The sequence below is a fragment of the Halichoerus grypus genome, chromosome 4, assembly GCF_964656455.1.
Source record: "Halichoerus grypus chromosome 4, mHalGry1.hap1.1, whole genome shotgun sequence".
Lineage (NCBI taxonomy): Eukaryota > Metazoa > Chordata > Mammalia > Carnivora > Phocidae > Halichoerus > Halichoerus grypus.
Window position 1 is genome coordinate 145,740,469 of NC_135715.1, and position 17,902 is coordinate 145,758,370.

General features: G+C 37.5%; 1 protein-coding gene and 1 long non-coding RNA gene across 3 annotated transcripts in view; one reads left to right on the forward strand and one right to left on the reverse strand.

The window, feature by feature from the left end:
* Positions 1 to 423: 423 nt before the first annotated feature.
* On the reverse strand, positions 424 to 3,887 carry LOC144381511 (uncharacterized). Its single transcript, XR_013446774.1, has 3 exons — positions 3,755 to 3,887; positions 2,529 to 2,700; positions 424 to 589 (listed from the first exon to the last, which is right to left on the reverse strand). It is a non-coding gene; the product is annotated as an uncharacterized LOC144381511 (long non-coding RNA).
* Positions 3,888 to 3,943: 56 nt separating this feature from the next.
* ZNF804A (zinc finger protein 804A) overlaps positions 3,944 to 17,902 on the forward strand; it is a 281,003-nt gene continuing 267,044 nt past the window's right edge. For both annotated transcript variants that reach the window (XM_036118314.2, XM_078071079.1), the window contains exon 1: positions 3,944 to 4,607. In XM_036118314.2, coding sequence (XP_035974207.2) covers positions 4,497 to 4,607 — 111 coding nt within the window. In that variant the 5' untranslated portion in view covers positions 3,944 to 4,496. The remainder of the gene's footprint in view (positions 4,608 to 17,902) is intronic.

Genomic DNA, 17,902 nt, shown 5'->3' on the forward strand with positions numbered 1-17,902 from the left:
GGTCTGGGAAAGGAGGCAAAACCTTGGTTTTACATTTCAAAGCAACACCATTGTGCTGAAATCTTGTGTAAGCCAAGAGGAGGTCAGGAACAATATCTAGTTGCTGAGCAGAAAAACTGGCATCCAAATTTGGGTTAGGGAAAGCAAGATGAGGAACAGGAAGTGATGTAAATCAGTACAAGCACAGAGCTTAGGGGATCTTGATTTAACTCACAACTGTAGAAAGAAAAATTGAAGTGTGGTTGCACAAATGAACTGCACATTTTTTAGACTAATATCACTTACATAAAACTTTCATATTTAAATTATTGATTGTATTTTTTTCAAGTCCAAAGTTGCCAACTAAACCCAAGTGATATGATTATCCTGTAAGATATTTATTTATTTTTTTAAAAGATTTTATTTATTTATTTGACAGAGAGAGAGAGAGAGACAGTGAGAGAGGGAACACAAACAGGGGGAGTGGGAGAGGGAGAAGCAGGCTTCCCACCAAGCAGGGAGCCTGATGCGGGGCTTGATTCCAGGACCCTGGGATCATGACCTGAGCCGAAGGCAGACGCTTAATGACTGAGCCACCCAGGCGCTCCTCCTGTAAGATATTTAAAAATATTTTCTGATTTTGAAATATTGACTCTGCATGTTTACAATAGCAGTTAGATATTTAAAGCAGGTCTCCAGGTCTCCAATAATTAGGTCTCCTAAATTCTCCAGGTAATTGAGAGGAAATATTTTATTTTTAAAAATTTGGGTGGCATTGTTCCATAGAAATAATCCATGTCAAAATGACTACTAATAACAGAAATCAGAATTGTTTTAAGTAAATAATAGGAATAGGCCATGAATATCAGAGATGATAACATAATAGGAATTTAAAGATGCTTACTTATGTACTTACTTTCTTTACACCATGACAAAAGGAAAGAAATGAGAACAGCAAGATGGAAGGGCACAATAATTTATTGCTGTCTACTGATTTTAATTTTTGGCCATAGAAAGGTATGTTTCCTTTCTGAGATAATGGGGAAGTCCTGATATCCTACTTGTATTCTCTCTTCATTTTTAGCAAAATTCAAATGAAAAGGTTATTTCATGTTTGATATAAGAATTCCACTAAGTGTAGTGGTTGTTTGTTATAGTTAGAAGCCAGATTGCACATGGTGGTGGCCCATTGTTCTGAACATTAAGGTTGATGGGATGAAGAGTCCACAGGTAACAGAGCTCATTGGTAATGACATAATGACTATCATATAGTGTGATTAGTAGTTTTATTTGAATGATCATTATAGATGTGGCTACTCAACTGAGATAAGGGTAAACAAAAGGAAGCTGCACTCTCTTCTGAAATATGGCTATTTAAGTTCAAGGTGTAGGTACAGAATCTTGCTGATCACACTCAGTATTAGGTAATTTTGAGATAGATTATCTTATGTGTAGAGAAACAATGAGGACAAATTTTATGCAAAAAATGTACATTCTTTTATAACTGTCCTCATCCTTCATGTTTTAGCAGCAAATCTATGGTGTGTTTATTACCATTTATATATAGGTTTACATGTGACAGTCTAAAGTCGCCTCATTATACCCTCAAGCATGTAAGTAGCAAAAATAGCCTATTCTGATAGTGAAGTGACTCTTCAGAGATTAAAATATTTTGCTGAAATTTATTATTATGATATACATGTATCATAAGATATATATACACACATATATATGATATTTATGATATATACACTATATAAACTTTGCCACTAGAAATACAATATGACTTTCCATATAGATGATATTTTGTTCCATGGGACAATTCCTATAAATGTTCCTGTTTCCTGAACTGGAAATTGAGCTTCATGGTGTAGATAAAGATCTGAACATCTTGTCAGAAGTATTTTGAGAGAATAATATTTCAAAAAACCTAGCTTGGGCAACTGTGACTTGCACACACAAGAAAACTACACTATCTCATTCTTTCACATATGAGGCTTCTTCCATTTCCTAAGGAGATTCCTTGGTTTGGTTCAGTAATAGTGAAGATTTTATCTCTTGTCTAATAACTGTGAGCTTCCAAAACTTCAGAAGATGTAATGAAAATCATACAGGTCATTAGTTGTTCCCAAAATGGTATGTACAGAGAATGCCCGCATCCTCAAAATATACATAAAAAATAGCTCTAATGATAGGTGCCAAAATGGATTTAATTTCCACATGATATTTAGTGGGGAATATTTTTTTTTTCTAATAGAATCATGTTCATACTGAATTCTTGCAAATTATTAGGTGATCTGTTCCACAGACTATATAAGTTTTAGAAATTATTACTCTCTTTTTCTCCCAAGACTTCCAGACTCCCCCAAGTGGATATCTGAGAAATTTAGCCAATACCTCTAAATAACTGTGACACTTCATAGTGAGCTATGATCAATCCACATCAACTTTTTTTTCTTTGTTTGAATTGAAGCATGGCACATGGAGAATTTCCCTTAGATGAATCTAGCACTCCCCTCTTCTATCCCTGTAAGTTATAATTTACTCACATGATTATTGACTCTCTTATAAACACTTTTTCTCTCCCTTCTCTTCATTTCCTCTAAGAGTGATATCAAACTGGCAGCCTCGTTTTAAGGACCATATTGTAGTTTGCAGAATCACTACTATATTAAATCCTATATGTGGGATACCCAGAATGGAATGTCTTGAAATCTTGACCTTCAAATAAACAAGATAAACACAGGTTATTTCAAAGTGTAGTTTGCTCTGACATAGGAGCATCAGAATGTCTGGAATCTGCTTTAACCAATTAAGCCATTCAAGGCAAGAGGAAAATAAAGCCTTCAGCAAATCCATTGAAGGCACCATCTCCCAGCCTCCCACTGCCTGCTATCGATCTTTTTAAGTGCGGACTAATGAGTCGTATATATACCTGATGGGATGCTCTCACCCTACCATCTCAGAGGAGTTAAACTTACACAAAGAGAGAATCAACTGGGTGAGAGGGAGGGTGGCAGGGGCACATCCAGGCGGATGGCTGCATTGCCCCCTTACAAACCAGCCTGATGGTCTGTCTTCAGGCAACGCGGCAGACCCCATCTCCTACTTTCCGTAACGAACCCATTAGTTCCTTTGCAGGAGATTTTCCATTCAGGTCGCTTCTAGGGCAAACGCTTTGTGTTCGCTACCACTCTGTAGTGTGAAAAGAACTATAGGGAAATGCAAAGCAGGCTCGCGGCGGCAGCTTCTTTGCGACAAAGCATCCCTTTCCCTTCAGCTTTGGCAATTTAGGAAGAACCGAGGTTCTCAGGGGAGATGGGTGAGGGGAACGCCAGGTCCAAGAACACATTAACCAGGAGTCCCTGTTTTTACCTTCTATCCACTTCCACTCACATAGCCACAACTCCCCCCACTCCCACCCCCCGCCCGGGCCCCCACCTCCCAAACTACCGACACAAACACTGGTGATCCCTACAAATGGGTGGTGGTGGTGGTGGGTGGGGAACATTTTCTTTCTCTATGATTCTGAACAGGATCCAACCTCCATACTAAAAATACATTAAAAACAAATAAAATCAAATAAGCCAAATCCACTGGGTAGCAACTATCTCGGGAGAGAAGCAGCTGCTGGCACCTGCCTGGATACGCTGCAGTTGGAAGTGGTTCGCTTTGGTATTGAATTATTAATTTATTTATCCCCCCTCACCCCCTCCCCCACTCCCGACTGGCAGGCAAGAAATCTCCGTCTCTTCATTTTCCCCTCCGCCCCCACCTTCGAGGAGTCTCCCACTTCTCAGTCGCGGGTCGCTCTGCCGCCCGCCCGCGGTGGCCGTCGCGTCCCTGGCCCTCGGCGGCCGCGGCGCTGCGCGGGGGGCGTCCCGCTCGCTGGACGCTCCCACTCGCGCCCGGACCGTCGCGGCCGTGGGTCCTGGCGGCGGCGGGGGAGGGCGGGGGAAGGCAGCGGGTGACAGATGTACTCCTCTGACAGCTCTCAGTATCAGCCCAGTGGCTCCCTGCCATTGGCTCAGTGCAATGGACCGGCAACGCCGCTCACTATAATAACACTCATGCCTGCCAGCAGCCGCAACTCCGAGTGCGGGCTCCGAGCGCGGGGGATGCTGCTGCCGCCGCCGCCGCCGCCGCCGCTGCCGCTCGGGCGGCTCCCGCTGCCCGGCTCCGCTCGGCCGCCGCGCCGGCACTGACTCCCGCTCAGTCCTGCTGCCTGGGCGGCCCCTCCCAGCCCGGGATCCTCCCGCGGGGCGCGTCGCCCCAAGGCGAATTAGAAGAGAAACGGAGACTGAGGGAGAGCGCCGAGAGCATGCGGAGGCGGAGGAGCCTCGGCGCGCTCGGCAGAGGGGTGTAGTGAGTCTGTCTCCCCAAGGCGTGCGAGAGAGGCGGCGGTTCGCCCTCGCGGCGGGTCCCTAGCCCACCCTACCCGGGCTCCTGCGCGCTGCGGCTGCGGGCGCGAGGTGCATGGAAGCGGCGGCTGCGGTGGAGGAGGCGGCGGCTGCCCCATGGAGTGTTACTACATTGTCATCAGCTCCACGCATCTCAGCAACGGACACTTTCGCAACATCAAGGGAGTTTTCCGGGGCCCTCTCAGCAAGAACGGGAACAAAACTCTGGTAATAGCTTCTGTTTCTCTCTTTCTCTCTCCCTCTCTTTCTCCTCCTGCCCCCCCCCCCTTCACTAAGAGGGCGTTTGGAGGATTGAGGTTACTGTGAAATTTTGGAGGTGTCGCGTTTCAATTTGGTTTATAATATATCAATTTATCCTTCTTGTGGGTGTGGGGTGAGAATTAGCTGTAGAAAAAGGCTGTAATCTCAGGGAAGGTAATATATGTCAAATCCGTGGTTTTGGTTGACACTTCGACAATGCTCTGGACTCTCAACACCTCACTCCCTAATGCTGGAGATTACCACAATGTCTCCTTTTTTGAAGCAAATTGTGTCAACAGGACCTTTTTTTTAAGAAAGAAAATAAAAGCACCCTAACCCCAAGTGACCCTCTAACATATTTTGGCTTTGGAAGCTGAAGGTGAATGAGGATGTGGGTGTCTCCGATGGAAGCGGGAGCCATGTGACTGGTGGCGCGGAGTAAGTGGCGGGATTGAGTGATGGTCTCGGAAGGAGTTCGCGTTCTGGCTGTCTCCTGAAGGACCCACAGCAAACTTCTCTAGTGAGAAGTTGTCAGGACTAAGCTTAACTGAGTGACTCCAGAACCCCTTGTCGCCCACTTTAAGTTATTTATTCAAAAGAGGTTAGAGATAAATGTGAAGGGCGAGCATTATGTCACAATCAGAGCCACTAGGAAGCATGCTAGACAAATAGAACCCATGCAGTTGCTGGGAGGTTCTCACTGGACCACAGAGCTTCATCTTTCAGCATCCTAGTCAAAAGAGCACTCCTGATTGGTGGGAGAGGATGTGCTGAGCATTGAGATAGTGCAGGGTAATAGCTCTTACTTTTTCTAACAAATCCCCTCTTAGTTACAAAACCTCCTTGTGGAACTGACTCCTGAGAAGTGTACACTTCAAAAAAGAAAAAAAAAAGGAAGTAGGGAAAAAGCTCATTAAGGTTAAGTACTGCGAAGAGAGTAGAGCTAGAGTAAGGTGGTAATAAGCAAATACATGTATCACTAAAGTCTGAGCGCCCCCCCCCACCCTTTTTTTACAAAGTGGTTACCGAGCCTGAGTAGATAGAGTAGAAGTTTAAAGACAGACTCGGTTAATCCATATTTTAAAATATGATTCTACATAAATTTTTTACCAAGTGCTGTGATGTTTTCCAAAAATGAAAAGTTCTCTTCTGAAGTTTTAAGTGAATTCTGGCACTGATAAACATTTGATTTTTTTTTTTTTCTTTCTCCTTTGAATCTATTAGAATCCTCCTCTCAGCTTATTTAAGATGCAAACAAGCAGGGTTAGTTTGTTGCTTTTATTGTTGTGGATAAGATTGGTGTTGAACAAAAGAAAGTGAAAATACTCCTCTGTGGTCTTTCTTAGTGGAGTATTATGCAGAGCAATAGGCAAAGGCTAAGGGGATTACTGAAATTGTTTTGGCTCTAATTATTTTCTTAAAGAACTCAAGTGTGTGGGAAGGTAAATATTTTGGCAGGGGGACTCTTCAATTTGAAGAAAGCATGCACTGGTTTGTTTTTTAAATCAAGTTTTACTTGTGGGAAAAGGCAAACTTACTGAACAAGATCTCTATAGTTACAATAATGGTGTAGGTGAAAGAAAAGAAAAAAAAAAAAAAAAACATAGTAGAGTACATAGAAAAACAAAAAAAGTTGCCAAACCAGAACTTGTTAAAATTCTGGTAATCTTGATTCTTAAATCAACCTTGGGTTTCTAAGAGTGGTTCAGTTTACTTATGCTGATTTGCTTGTCCTGGGTTTGAAGTCAATCAGTTCTTTATCACTCATATTGACAAAAGATAGGTTAAAGTCTAGATTTGCCAGTGTAAGTTTGGGATTATAATGTGTGTTAAAAGCAGCTAGTAAATGAGATGAATAAATCTAAATATGGTCAAATGTTGGAGCAACAAACTAGAGGAAGAAGTGTTAGAAATAGCTCTTATCATATTTCTTTTAGTTATAGTAAAAGAACTTACAGGGACTTAATAGCTTATTCTTCCAGATATTGTTTATAAACTGCCCAAGTTTGTATTTCCTGTGTAAGAGATTTACACTGAGTAAAATTACATAGATTTTCATATATGGTCCAACTGTATTTGAAACTATTACTTTACAAGGTAATATATGTCATACGTTTATTCTCTATATGTCTTTTGATTATTTTGTTATTAAGGAGGGTGAGAGTTATGCCTGCCTTTATGTATAGCAGAAGAGATCTAAACATATTCATAAATGTTTTTAGTTAAATAACTATCTAGACTTACCTAATAATGTATTCTTCACAACATATAGGATACTTTGAAAACTTAGTATAAGCTAAAATGTACTATAAGCTAAAATCAGAAACTGAACCTGAAACTTCTCAGAATTAGGAACCTTAAGAAACACTAATACTATCTTAAAAATGTACATATACTACATTTTGAACATTTTCAAGTGAGAATTTGTGGTTATTACTCTTTAATCTCATTTTAATAAGGTAAAAATTATGAGACCCCTTTAACTTTTTTGTCTATTTGATTTTGACATGTTTTGAATTTTACCTTTAAAAACATAATCACATTTTTACATTTTGATATGTGTATTAAGCTGAAAGAATTTTAACAATATTTCAAGTGTTTTTTTCTTATTTCAGGAAAGCACAACTTAAAACCATTCAGGGAAAAAGTATTTTGATTTTTCCAAAGAAATTCCAATTATTTTCAGTTACTGGATAACTAATGGATATTCTGACCATTTTTTTAGGTCATATTTTTAAAAGATTTATTTATAATCTTTGGAAAATTATTGAATAATTTAAGATAGCCTATAACTGGTAATATAGTATTCTTTCATGAATTAGAAGTTACTTATAGAATAAAGTTACTTCAGGCTTCAGTGACATTGATTAATTGCTTTAGCCCTAAAATCCAGAATGTAATCCTGCTACTTATACTGAGGAGATTATCAAATTGTACAGTCTTTCCATAGGTCATATTATGTCCCTCACACATACAATTTTAAAAAGATACTTAAAGATTAAGCTTGTTGTTAATATTGACCTTATTTCTGAGCTTTTAAATAATTCCTCTTGACAATTTTAACTGAAAATATACAAATCTTCATTTTGTAGGGTCTTACAAGCAAAGAGAAAGGTCACTCTACTTGTCATGATTACTGTTATAATAGCATCATATCTGTGATATAGCTTTAAGTCCATGGAATAAGAGATAAGCTAATATTTTATGAGTGCTCCAGAATATGTCTTTATAAGTCATATGGTTTAGTGGCAATGAATAAAGTTTACCATCCATATAGTCTCATTCTTTTTCCTTAGATTATCCCTTAGATATAACCATTATGTATAAAATTGTTTATTGGATAAGGACATTTTGTTATACGTATGTTTTGTCAATTGAGCCACAAAATTTCTTTGCCCTAATTATATATTTAAAAACTTTTAGTATAAAATACTTATATATTTAATACATAATTTAAAAATACAGTTGATCACTTTTAATATGGCATTTGGAACTTTAAAAATCATTACTAATTTGTTCATTACATTTTGTTAGTCAGCATTTTTATATCTCATCTCATAAGAGTATTAAGTCTATTTTACTGACTGTGGAATTTAAAAAAAAATGAGGGGTGATTTTGAAGTCATACAGTAAGTCAACATTATAATGCCAATTTCCTAACTCCAGACATATTTCTTTTATAATTTAGATACTAAGTTAGGGATTCCATAGGAACTGGTGTGTTACTATCCACACTGATTAAAGATATGGTGTTTTATTTTATGAAGGCACTCTGTTTTTCCACTTGCCTTCAGGTGCGGAGAAATAGATTCACAGAATAATTTGAATTCAAATATATTTTAAGTCTCCTCTTCCAATATGCAAACATCAATAATTTCTATCTGGCCTAAGCCCTGTTTCTGTAGGTTGCCCTCCTTTTCCAATATATTAAGTTCTAGAGTTGACAAGAAAAGAAGTGTTGATTTATTAATCAGTTTTCAACATACTTGTTATGTAGTTCATTTAGGTTTATTGAGATGCTGCAATTGTAAAACACTATTCTGGGCACCACAAGCTCTGTACTAGGTGTTATATGTCAAATATTATTCATTAAGATGTATTCATGTACACTCCTGTTCATTTTTTAATGTGCTGAAAAAATATATTCACATATTTTGACATGTTTGCAGGTTTCTTGTCACTCAGGAAGTTTTCATATGTATTCATTCTGAAAAGAATGAAAAAGTTCTGGATTTTTTCCTTTGTGTATACAGGAACTCACTAAAATTAAGAGTCTTTGAAATACATTACATGGCCTTTTGTTCTAATTATCATCATCTAATATAACATTATTATTCATGTCATTTCTTTGCACATTTCTGTATCTCCTAGAGAATGTAATTTAAAAGGTTTCTCCACTCACTGAAACCCACTTATGTGTCATATTTAAGATTGTGCATAAGACTAAAGAGACCAGTTGTTAAATTAGTGCTGATGAAAAATTATCATTGTTAGATTAATATCCTCAAGAAAGGTTAAGGGTGAGGGTGGATTAGGGTGATATCTTAATATATTCCCAAACTTTCCCACTTTATAAACTTGTTCACATAATCAGTCCATTATATACTCTTCCAAATTTCTTTTAAACTATTTTGTATTCAGTATCAAAGACCATCTTGTGTCTCACTTTTCTGAACTTAAGGTGTCATATATACTTTGCTATACTTATTTTTTATTCTAGCAAAACTTTACAAATGTGCATTTTTAGAACACATTTTTCAAGTAAGGAAAATAACTTATAATTGAATTATTGATGTTATGACCTACTAAAAAATGTAAGCAATATTTTAAGGTAAATGTTGTCAAGCAATACCCATAATGCCGACATACCTTTGTTAGTGCGTTAAATATTAAATTATTTTTGATAGCTGAAATTCAAATAGTGACATGATATCTTGTCATCACTTCTAGTTCCTCACCAGGTTATTGATGACTGTAATTACATTTTTGCTGAAAACACAGATCAGCAAGAACTTTGGGGACCACCTTGTCCAAGGCTTCATATGGTTGTATTCAGGGTCCAATTCAGGGCTGCAGAAGTAGTTTGTTTAGTGTGCACTGTGTTTTAAAATATTTGGCTTTAAACACCATTCAAAGGAGAATGCACTTTGCAGTTTGCTGCTGTCTACACTGCTCTTTATGGTTATTTAGGTTTTGCACTTATTTACGTTACCTTCTTGACCAGTGAAGGTACTGGAATTTCCCACCTTAGAGTCTGTGAACCAAATTTTACATATAGGGAGACAGAAACATTTTCACCATTCTGCATGTGCCCTTCGTTGTACCAACTTTTCGATGGATAATAGTCTTCAAAAAAGTTTTGGCATATTCATATTTGTATAGTATCTGTTTCCCATATTTTGGTTGAACTGCTTAAAACTATTCTCTAGATCATAACTCTAGGAATACTATCATAATAAAGAAGTGTGTGATTTGTGGGTGATACATTTTAAAATTGCAAACTTTTGCTCAGGCTACAGGTATTTTTGGTAATTTCTTGGTTTGGGTCCTTTTAAAAATTAATATCGAATATAATTTTATTCTTTAATTTATACTTTTAATAAATATGTTTAGTTAATGTAACATATTTGGAAAATAGTTTTGAAAGTATTATGCACAGGGGAAATAATATTTTATTATTGTAATGATAATTCAGTGTTGAAATAATTTCCTCCAGTGACCCTGTTTAACTGAGATATTACTATTTTAGGCAATGGCCGTATATTAGGAGTTTGAGTAATCCTTCCAGAAAGAGAAAAAGATAGCAGTTTTAATCTATGGTGTACTGCAGCCAATATTCATGAAGAAATTTTGTATATCACTTTTTATATTGCTAACTACAAAAAATAAGAAATATAATTTTCTTAATTTTTCTTTCTAAAAATTGTAGCTGAAACCATTTGATCTGTTTTATTTCATTCTAAATTATTCTTTGGCTCTGAGGAAATGTTTACCACATATACTATATTATGATGGTGTTTTCAAATAGCAAGTTTTCATTAATTTTTTTTAAGATTTTATTTATTTATTTGACAGAGACAGAGATAGCGAGAGCAGGAGCACAAGCAGTGGGAGTGGGAGAGGGAGAAGCAGGCTTCCCCCCGAGCAGGGAGCCCGATGCGGGGCTCGATCCCAGGACCCTGGGATCATGACCTGAGCCGAAGGCAGATGCCTAATGACTGAGCCACCCAGGCGCCCTCATTAATTTTATAAATGTATTACAGTACACTTTTTATCACAGTATAAGATAAAATGGGTAATAAATAATTAAAACTTAATCCTAGTTGCCAAAGTAGGCAAAATCTGTTACCTGATGTAGTACTCTGGACTCTTTCATAATGGTGTGACGCCATTAGAGGAAAGTTACGTACTTTTCTAGATGTAAGAACCTTAAATGAATTCAAGGCTTATGATGACAATGCCATATTCAAATTAAGAGAAAACATTTTTTTCTTAAATAACTTTAGAAAAATGAGCTTTGCTGTGTTTCATAGCTAGCTTTTTGTTGTCAACCAGCATAGTAGCCCATATTTTAATCAAACACTAGTCTTGTTTCTGTGAAGGTATCTTGTAGATGTGGTCAATGTCTACAATCCACTGACTTTAAATAGAAGAGTTTACCCTAAATCAATGTGTATGGGTCTCATGCAATAAATTGAAAGGCTTTTAGAGCAAAAACTGAGGTATCCTGGAGAAGAAGAAATTCTGTCTCAAGACTCATCAAATCCTGCCTTGAATTTCCAGCCTCCTGACCTGTTCTACAGATGCCCCACAAACCCACAATCACATAGTCAATTCCTAATTCCCTAACATATAAATCTATCTATCTATCTGCCTGTCTGTCTGGCTATCTGTCTGTCTATCTATCTATCTATCATCTATCTATCTATCTATCTATCTATCTATCTATCATCTATCTATCTATCATCTATCTCTCCTAATAGTTCTGTTTATCTGGAGAGCCATGACTGATATACTGAAGATCAGTTTATTGTATCTCTTTTATAATAAGATGACCCAATATTTGAACTATAAATCATATTTGGACTTAATTGGAAATAGGTGAACCTGACATTATTAAACTCTTTAGTTTAAAATTGATTGACCTTATTGTGGAATGTTTCTGTTACTTTATAAAAAAATTATAACTTTCTTTTAAATCTTTGCTTGGATTGCAATCTATCTTCCATCAATCCTCTTACCTCCCCACAAAAACTTTTATAACTATGTAAAATATTCTATTCTTATCTGTTCAGCTCCAAGAGATGGTCACACATGCATTTACTGTATTTGAAGAAAGTCAGGCTATCTTCAAATGAGAAAATATTTTAAACAATATCAAGAGTGTATAATTTGGTAGTTTAAATTTAAGAAAATAGTCTTTAAAGGGTGGCTATGTAAAATGAAGGACTTAAGTTTTACAAAACAAAAATGTTTCCATAAAAATATACAGAATGTTGTCAATGCCCACCAGCCAAAATCAACTGAAACACAACTCTAGTTGAACCAAGTTGGACACACTGGTGCTCGTTGGAACAAGGTAAACTGCACACCATAGGGAACCGTGGTGCATCTCATGAAGTGGGAATAAGGACTCATTTTATAGGATTTGAGATTGGGTGAAGTGATTTTATGAATAAAACCACTCTTTTATTCTGGATACCATGAGAAAGATGGGCCAATTCTATGGTTGGTTATCTCAGTACTTCTTATCTAGGAGGCCAAGAATAGAGTGGGGGTAAAGGTGTAGTTGTTAAAAAAAAAAAAAGGCACTTTTTGCTCATGTTGGCTGGCAGATGGGGATGTCTGGTAACAAAAACAGCATTTTTGCTTTTGTCTGTCCTCAAAGATGATTGCGGAGTGGCCTTGTTTTTTTTCTGTTCCTTCATGCTCATAGACAACCTTGTCTGATGTTAGTGGGCTGTGAAACTCTTCATGTTTGATAAGAGAAAGCCGTGCTTTACTCTCAGATCCAGATAAGCTCCTTGGTGACAGTTCCCAAGGACTGCTTTTTTCTTTCTCAGATATGACAAGTGAATGGATGGTTGCGAATAGGCAGGAGGCAAGGCCATCAGTGAGGATGATTTCAAGGAAATGAGATCCAAAGCTGGGGACTGTTCGGGATGAAGGAGGGAGGGAGAATGGTCAATAATTGTCAAGGTGGAACAAGGAAGACATGTGCCCTGCACTGGCACATTAATGTGAAGATTTGGGGAGATAAAACATCTACCCATCTCTTGAGAGAGATACAGGGGAATTTTTCCAAGAGAGACAGTTCATTTGGAACAAAAAGGTGAAGAGAAACTTCATTGCAAAGTCTAAAGCTATAGAGATTTCATTGATATTAGACATTTCAGAGTTCAAGAAGGCATAGTCCAAGTGTTTAGGACATGTGGAAATACAGAGAATTGTATCATAAAAGAGGACATACCAAAATCACAGGGAGATTAAAGTCCAGAGCATGAAGAATTTGGAAATTCTGGGCTCCTTGTGGGACTGATTGCGTTGAGGATAGAGGGTAGGATAAAATTGGTTTTGATAATCCCAGTGCAGGTCGTGGCAGCAGTGGAGTGGTGGAGGCTGACAGAGAGGTAGGAGTTCTGTGGCGAGCACTCAGAGTTCTTGGGCTCACCTTTGACTCCTTCTGTGAGACTGAGTTATGCATGGCCCTCGTCTGAGCCTCAGAGCTTTTCCTGACCCTGCTGAAGGGTTATGGCAGAGGGGCATGGTTAGTCCTACTGCATAGATTTCCTCCCATATTCAGCCACTGGAGATTTGAAGTATTAACAATAATTCAGAGGCGCCTGGTCGGCTCAGTCAGTTAAGCATCCAACTCTGGGTTTCGGCTCAGGTCGTGATTTCAGGGTGGTGAGATAGAGCCCCGCTTCAGGCTCTGCGCGGAGTGTGGAGACTGTTTAGGAATCTCTCTCTCCCTCTTCCTCTAGCTCTCCCCACCCCTCCACCCCTGCTCACACTCTCTCTCTCAGAATTTAAGAAAATAATAAGAATAAATAACAATAGTTAAAGTATTTACAATAATTCAAAGATTAACCCATCCAAATTGCCTTGTTTGTGTCCTTCAGATAGGAGACACCTATAGAATTCGATGTAGTGCAAGCAAATTTGGAGAGACTTTGGAACAGGTGTGGAGCTCAGGAGTTGTCAAGCACCTTAGATGGATTATGGAAAGCAGGAGAGTTTTGGGCAACAAATTGTTGGGAAAGGAGTAAAACCAGTTGCAGAGAAGGAATGGGTTTAATAATGAGAAATTTGTACTGAATTATTTTTCCTACAACTGGTCAAGGACAGAAAGATGGGATAAAATATGGATTCTCTCTTTATTTAATGAAAACATTTCAAGTGATACGGTCCAGTAGCCTCCAAGGGAATGTCAGTGGAAATATTGTAAGGTTACCTTTCAAAACTTCATATCACCTCTCCTTTCTGAAATGAGACAAAGTACCTTTAGGCTAGGGGAAGAGAATAGCTGCTTTCACTCCAGGGTTATGCCTTGCCTCCAGTTTAGCAGGTCTGCATCAGAATACTCACTGTCATATTTAAATAGTGATTGAAAGCACAAACACTTTATAACCAGATGTATCTGAACTCAAATTCTGGATATACCTCGGTATCAGGATGTAGTGAGTGGAGCTGTTTGTAACCAAACCCCAAATATCAGCTCTGTACCTAAATATTCTTCTTTTAATTTTTTATATAATAGAAATATGCAAGTAGATCTTTTTTGACATTAAGTGGCTTAATAAGGTCAAAGCCAAAGACTTTGATTTCATTTGTATTTTTTCTACAGTTCTAAAGTGGTTACTGTTCCAGCCATCACGTCTACATTCTAATCTACAGCAACAATGAGTAAAGGAGGAAGGACAAAAAGTTGAATGTTCTTTTTTTTAAGAAGTCTTACCCAACAGTTTGCTTACTTCTCGTTTGATGGAGCTGTGCCACAGAACCACTATTAAGTGTGGGAAGGATGAAAACATGATTTTTTAAAAACACGATTAATTAAACTGGGCACACCACTAATCCCAATAAAATCAGTGTTATGTTAGTAAGAAAAAGAGATAATTGATGATACCAGAGAAGTCTACCACAACTAGTCAAGGCTTTATGGCCTTGGTCAAGTTCACCCCTCTATCAGTTATATTATGTTTAATGGGGTGGATAAAAATACGTACCTAGAAAACACGTTGCAGATCAAATGAAAAGTAATTCACACAGGTTTGACATATAATAAACTTTAAATAAATGTTGGTAGCTATCGACAGTATTTCGTACTGGAACATTCAGATCTGTGTTAGAATCTCACTCATTCAATTCAATATATAAATATACATAATTTGGACACTTTTGGTATTGAACAATATCAGTCTTTCCTTTTTTTCTCGGTTTGCTCATGACACCTCTTGCACACTTATTCCCATCCCAAGATTCATAAAGTCTCCTTCCTTAAGTATGGGTTGGGCCTTGAATAGTCTAGGAGATAAATTAAAATCTTATGGAAAATCTTCAGATATCAGCCATCCTTTTGACTCATAAAGCTCACGGAACTATATCCTGTACTCCTAGGAAGCTGGCTCTTTAGGAAAACTTAGAATTTCTTTTAACTCTCTTCAATAATGATTTCCATAGCTCTGATTCCCTTGCAAGGTCTTGTATCACTGCTGTTCTGGTGTTACAAAATTAATACACTAGGGGGCGGCATAACATTTCGTCTTGCCCTTACATACACAGCTATAGTAAATACTCACGGATTAATAGATTTGTCAAATATAGTCATTACAGTGTTATTAATTAAAAGTCACTTTAAAGTTTCACTGACCAGTCAGTATGGACATGCGACATACCTAAGATGTATTTGCTGTATACTTTATTTGTATATTTCACCATGTAATTATTTTCTGCTTTAGTCACATGTGATGTATATAGCAAAATGGAACTGATGTGGAGTTGGTGTCCAAGTATACCTTACTGGACTATCATTCTTGGCTGTAATTGTGTCCTTTTTCATTACTGAAGTTGATGGTTCCGGGTTCTTCTAAGTATCTTCAACCAAGTAGTTTTATGAATCTTAATGCCTAATTTATTTTAATGACATAGTTAATTTATAATTAAAATTTGATGCACATTTTCATGGACTACATTATTAAGCAAAATAAAGACGGACTGCGATGACCATTATTTGTTAACACAAGGATAGCTAAAACATGAAATAAAGGACAAATTGCGAAATAAAACTCTATTGCATGATTGCCATAGCTCACATTACAGAAAAATAGTTGAAAAATGTCTGAGAATCAAATTTCCCAGTTTTATTAAAATTTAATGGAATTTCCTCCATACAAATTGGGATTACATTTCTTAGAGAAAATGTGCGGATTGCATAAACACACACTGTTCTATTTGTTACTAATCACTGTGAAATTATTGATGCAACATGACAGATACACTTTTTATGGATCGGGACTTAAAGGAGTTGATACTATGATACATGCTGCTACTCAAAAACTCAGGAGGCTATTTTTCAGGTAGACTGATACTAATAAAATTTCGGATTTAGCATATTACATATTGCTGTACTGGAGAGCCACATTTAAGATAATCTATTACCATATCATTCCATGGTAAAGGGTTTTGAAATGAATAATAGTAGTAGTAATAATAAGAAGAAGAAAACAATTTGCTCCTCTTTTACAGTGCCTAACATAGTTCTAAATTTATTTATTTATTTATTTTTTTTTTAATTTTTTTTTTTAAAGATTTTTTATTTATTTATTTGAGAGAGAGAATGAGAGAGAGCAAGCACATGAGAGGGGGGAGGGTCAGAGGGAGAAGCAGACTCCCTGCCGAGCAGGGAGCCCGATGCGGGACTCGATCCAGGGACTCCAGGATCATGACCTGAGCCGAAGGCAGTCGCTTAACCAACTGAGCCACCCAGGCGCCCGACAGTGCCTAACATAGTTCTAAACATAATTTGATGATGTAAGAAAAAAATTGGGAAAAAATTGGAAACCAAGGATATCGTTTACTTATAATGTTAAATTGCTCTAATTAAAATACTGTATCAATTCAATTCACATATGCTATAATCAGTAATTATTTACCTTCCAGGCACTAAACACGCCAACTATTTTGACTCATTAAAAATCCTATCAACTATTGAACCTATAGGTTATGTGAGAGATTCTTTTCTCTTTTCTCTCAGGACCCTACATAAAATAAGTATGATATCTATTCATGGACACAGGCAAAATAGACATGCACACACATAGCAAAATCATTCTCTCTCTCCCTCTCTCTCAACGCCCCTCTTGCTACACCCCCATCATAGTCTAGAAAAGCAGAGAGGATATTGTTATTCCAATTTCAGCCTGATTGCGTGTTTGTTTCTCAGGAAGTATTCTACTAACAGTTTTGGCCAGATCCAGAAATCAAAAAATTATTTATTTGAAAAGTGATTAAGAACTCCACCTCCCCCCAACCTCAGCCCCTGGTTATAATATCAGATGTCTGAAAATAGGAGTGCTAATATTCTGGGAAATCTGAAGTAACTCAATGGCCAAGGTTCCACTGGATGACCACAATCCTAAGAATTAAAAAGAAATAGAAAGAAGGGAGGGAGAAACGGAGGGAGCAAGGAAGGGTGGGAGGAGAAAGGATGGTAAAGAAAGATCATTATTCTTAGACAGTTAAGAACGTAAGCTAATATACAAAGGTATATCAGTTTAAATAATTGGATGATGGTACATCTAGGTTTGCCTGGGGTAATCCCAGTTAAGGTTGTTGTCCTGGAATGCTTAATAATGGCACTGCCTTTCACTCTCTGGATGATAATGTGTATGAGCATCCGTTAAATATAGGAACCTCCACAGTGACAGGAATCAGTCTGAAAAGATTTTCCATTCTCTATCCTACCTGAAGTTCTGCATTATTTTAGGATTTGTAGATTCCTGAAAGAATGCTATGCATGCGTGAGGTCATTAATATAATACTTGGCTATTTTTTTCAACCGAACACTAAGCCCTGTGATATCCAATGATGAAAGGAAGATAGTTATTCTTTTCCCCACCTTTTGGCAGTCTGAATTTAGCTGCATGTTGGAAGAAGGGATATTCAGAGGCAGGATGATGCAAAGGCACAAATATACAAATATACAAATATTCAGAGGCAGGATGACCACTTGGAGGTCATCTGAGGCAGCCGCAGTAGAG